The sequence below is a fragment of the Athene cunicularia genome (genome assembly GCF_003259725.1).
Source record: "Athene cunicularia isolate RWA chromosome 23 unlocalized genomic scaffold, athCun1 chr23_part1, whole genome shotgun sequence".
NCBI lineage: Eukaryota > Metazoa > Chordata > Aves > Strigiformes > Strigidae > Athene > Athene cunicularia.
The window spans coordinates 3,728,471-3,732,524 of NW_020799130.1; the positions used below are offsets into that span (position 1 = coordinate 3,728,471).

The window sequence follows — 4,054 nt, forward strand, 5'->3', positions numbered from 1 at the left end:
TTCTGAGAAAAAGCAAGCACGGAGGACGAGAATCGCTGTTGCCCTGCATAGCGTTCCGGGCAGCGGTCACAACCAGCAAGAGAATTCCCGGCTAACAGCTTCTCTCTGGCGGGGACGTGGGGACCGATTTGCGGTGACACGGTTGGCAGCGGCAGGACGGCCACGGCGCGACCTCTCCCCTTCTCCAGGGACTTGACGCTGGGCCAAGCGGCGATGGAAATGTCATTGTCACGGCACGGGGGCCCGGAGGAGTAACGGCCTGCGCCACAGGGACGGGACCGGGACGCTGCCGCACCGAGCTCTGCTCCGCAGCCCGAGAGGCGCCCGGCCCCGAAAAGCCAGCGCAGCCCCGGGCGGAGGGGGCAGCAAGGGGACTGTGGGCTTCGTCCACGCTCCCACGGGCTACAAGGGCCACGGGACAATACCGGGGGGCCGGGAGCCGTCCCACCGCCCGCTTGAGGTGCAGGACATTGGCCTTTTGACCGGACTCTGGCTCCTGCCCGAGCCCGATGAGGAGCCGGGGCTGCGCGTGAACCTATGCAGACCAGGAAGAAATACATTTTCCTGACTTTCCTCGCCTCTTGGCTCCTGCTTTTCTTCTTTGGAGGAGACCAGCTGCGCCGTTTCGCTTTCTTTTCCCGGAGAAAAGTTGAAGCTCGCAGGAACTGGCCCCACTGGACGGATCGGTCCCTCCTCAAAAGCTTTGCAGACCCCGAGGAGCTCCTGAGCGATGGGGACCCCTCACTGCCATCGCCCCGGGAGCGGCAGGCGGCACGGCTGAGCGTCTACAAGAACAGCAGATGCCGGATGGAAACCTGCTTTGACTTTTCCAGGTGTGAAAAACACGGCTTCAAAGTCTTCACCTACCCCCGGGAGAGGGACCAGCCCCTCTCAGAGAGTTACAGCAAAATCCTCGCCTCCATCGAGCGCTCTCGCTACTACACCCCGAGCCCCGAGGAAGCCTGTCTCTTCATCCTTAGCATCGACACGCTGGACCGCGACCATCTCTCGGGTCAATACGTCCGTAATGTCGATGAGAAAATCCGCAGCTTCCCGCTGTGGAATGGCGGCCGTAACCACCTCATCTTCAACCTCTACTCGGGCACTTGGCCCAATTACACCGAGGACCTGGGCTTCGACATCGGCCAGGCCATCCTGGCCAAAGCCAGCTTCTACACCGAGAGCTTCAGGCCTGGCTTTGACATCTCCATCCCTCTCTTCTCCAAGGACCACCCCCAGCGCGGCGGGGAGAAGGGTTGGTTGTATCAGGACTCGATCCCCCCGAAAAAGAAATATTTGTTGGTGTTCAAGGGGAAGCGGTACCTGACCGGCATCGGCTCCGGCACCAGGAACGCGCTGCACCACATCCACAACGGGAAGGACATCATCTCGCTCACCACCTGCAAGCACGGCAAGGACTGGGAGAAGCACAAGGACACACGCTGCGACAAGGATAACGTCGACTACGAAAAGTGAGTGGGAAGATGGGGTGGGAAAGGGGGTCTGGCGGGGGGACACGCACCCTGCAAATGTCCCTGCCCCTCTGCGGGGTGCAGCCATGCCCGTCTGGTGGCTGGACCTCCAGGTGTGGGGAGAGAGGAAAGTTTTGGGCTCTCCTGAAGTAGCTGAGGGTTTCATTTCCATGGAGGGGAGCTGATTGTTCAGGGCTTTCCTGCTCTGCATTAAAGTTCAAGTAATCTGGCGAGAGCGGCTCTTATCTGCAATCACTGCGGCTGCCTCTAATACGATTTCCCTTTTTCCTAACGCTGATGAATGATGCTTTTCTTCTCCCCCCTCCCTCCCCTAACGTAAACGTTTCTCTTGGAGATGAGCCCAAAACATCCCCCCCCTCACTGGCTCCACCAAAAGTCCCACAAAACCGGCGGCTCCTTGGGCACCCCGCTGTGGGCAGCCCTGAGCTCACCCAGACGGGGTGGGGTGGGGGGTCCCCCTTCATCCCCTCTCGCAAATGGGGATAGTGGCAGCAGTGTGTGATGGATTTGGTAAAAAAATTGGGGGGGGGGCAAAGGTCTGTCAGTTTGGGTTTTTCTCCACGGTGCGGGGACACACTTCGGCTCCTCACCTCCCTGTCCTGCTGCCTGGGACCCGTCACCCACCACCGGGTGCGGGGCTGGTGAGCGCAGACCCCGTCCCGCTGTCTGGGGACATCCCGCAGCCACCTGGCTGGAGAGCAGATGGGGAGAGGCCACGTTGGGCATCATCCTCAAAGCGTCTTAGGAGGTGCTGAGAGGTAAAAGTGGAGCCGGGGTGCTGCAGGCACTGGGATTAACGGGGATGTAGGGGTGGCACAAGCACCGCATGGCCCCATCCCGGTGGGTGCCACCAGCCCCGCAGGGTCACCCCCTGCCACGAAGCCTTTTTGGGGATGGGACATCGCAGGATGGTGGGATGGGGGACACCAAGGTCAGCCCCACGCTGTGCCGAGGGCTGGTGGGATGAGAAATCCCCCTCCCATCCAGCCCAGGTAATCCCCTAATGCTGTTTGCAAGTACAGGGAGATTTACACCTCGCGTGGGGCGGCTTTAGGCAGCAGATAGATGGAAAACACGTGGCACAGGGCAGCGTGCTGGTGCGTGACACCGAGCCTCTGCCGTCCTGCTTGTCCCCATGGGACACCCAGGCAAAAAGCCATCGGCGTCTCCATCATGCTCTGCCCGACCCCACATCAGGGATTTACGGCCTCGTGCGCCGGGAGAAGATGTCCCAGACCCAGAACTGGGGCAGTGACACCGGGGACAGGCCACGGTTGGTAAAGCAAGACCCCAGCTGTCCCTTCACCCAGTGCCAGTTTGCTCGGGGTGGTGGGTGCCGGCGTGGCGGAGGGCAGCACGGGGAGCGGAGGAAGGCCTTGCTGGGGGCTCCATCACCCTCCTCGCGCCGGGGGGCTGCTTCAAACAAACCGGTTCTGTGCCCGGATAAAGGGCGGCTTGTGGCAGTGCCGCGGTCCGGCCCTGCTGCGGGCTGCCCCGGGTTTAAAGCAATCCAAGTGGGTTGGGGAAGGTTCTGTGGAGCCGACGGGTCCCCCGACAGCACCGTGCCTGGCCGGAGCCACGGAGGGGCCGGGTGGAGGGAGCACGGCAGGCGCCCGTCCTGGTTCCTAACAAAACAAGGAAGCCCTGATGGCGTGATTACTCGGAAACCGCAGCGCGTCAGGAGCGAAGTATTTCCATCGGGAGGTTTTGGCCCCACAGCCCGGCCGGCGCCAGCCTCCCCGCGACGACCGCCTGCGAGGGGAGGCTGCCCGCAGCCGCTCTGCCCCCCCGGGATACATCCTGCTGCCCGCCCAGCTCCGGCAGTGGGAACGGCCCTGCGGAGGTGCTGGGGGTCACGGCAGGGTTTGGGGTGCCCAAGGAGCGGGTGGCAGCAGGGCTGCCCCGAGGGCGAGCAACTCCAGGGCTGTGGCCATCGCTGCCGTAGTTTCACGGGGGGGTCTGGAGGCTGTTTGAGCCCCTCCGGCTGGTCGCTCAGCCAGGAGCCGGGGTGTCAACGGGGCAGGGTGCGCTAATGGGGATTTCACCTTCTATTGGAGACATTGGGGTGGTTCATCCGGAGGAAGGGTTTGATCGTAAAACTTTGTGCCTTGGCATTGGGGCTGATTTCTCACATCCCAGGGCGCCAGGATGCTCCCAGGTGCTCCAGAACCCATAGAGGGGACACATCCTCAACCCCCAGGTTGGGACCAGCCCCACGTCCCCACCACGGGGAGACCCTTCACCCCTGGGGACCAGCACATTTCAAGCAGCCCTTTGGCTTTGTGGCCCCCCCCTCACTGGACCACGCGCATCCCCTTGGGCCCATCCAGGACCTGGCTGCCCCGTCCCTCCCTTCTCGCAGGCAGGAACAGAGACGGGGTCTGTCCCGACCTAAAGTCAATATTGGATTTTCCGGCGCGGTCGCAGGGACTCGGCGGCGGATGCACCTCTCCCCACCGGCCTCACAGAAGGGGCTTTCATAGCCCCACGGTGCAAGCCCAACCCAGGGGGGGGGCCCGCTGCCTGCACCCCTGCAGGCAGCCGGCCCTCTGCCCCCGCTG

At 62.9% G+C, this 4,054-nt stretch overlaps 1 protein-coding gene across 1 annotated transcript in view; it reads left to right on the plus strand.

Moving 5' to 3' along the window:
- Positions 1-118: 118 nt before the first annotated feature.
- EXTL1 (exostosin like glycosyltransferase 1) overlaps positions 119-4,054 on the plus strand; it is a 5,323-nt gene continuing 1,387 nt past the window's right edge. The window contains exon 1 of the mRNA XM_026863233.1: positions 119-1,473. Coding sequence (XP_026719034.1) covers positions 538-1,473 — 936 coding nt within the window. The 5' untranslated portion in view covers positions 119-537. The remainder of the gene's footprint in view (positions 1,474-4,054) is intronic.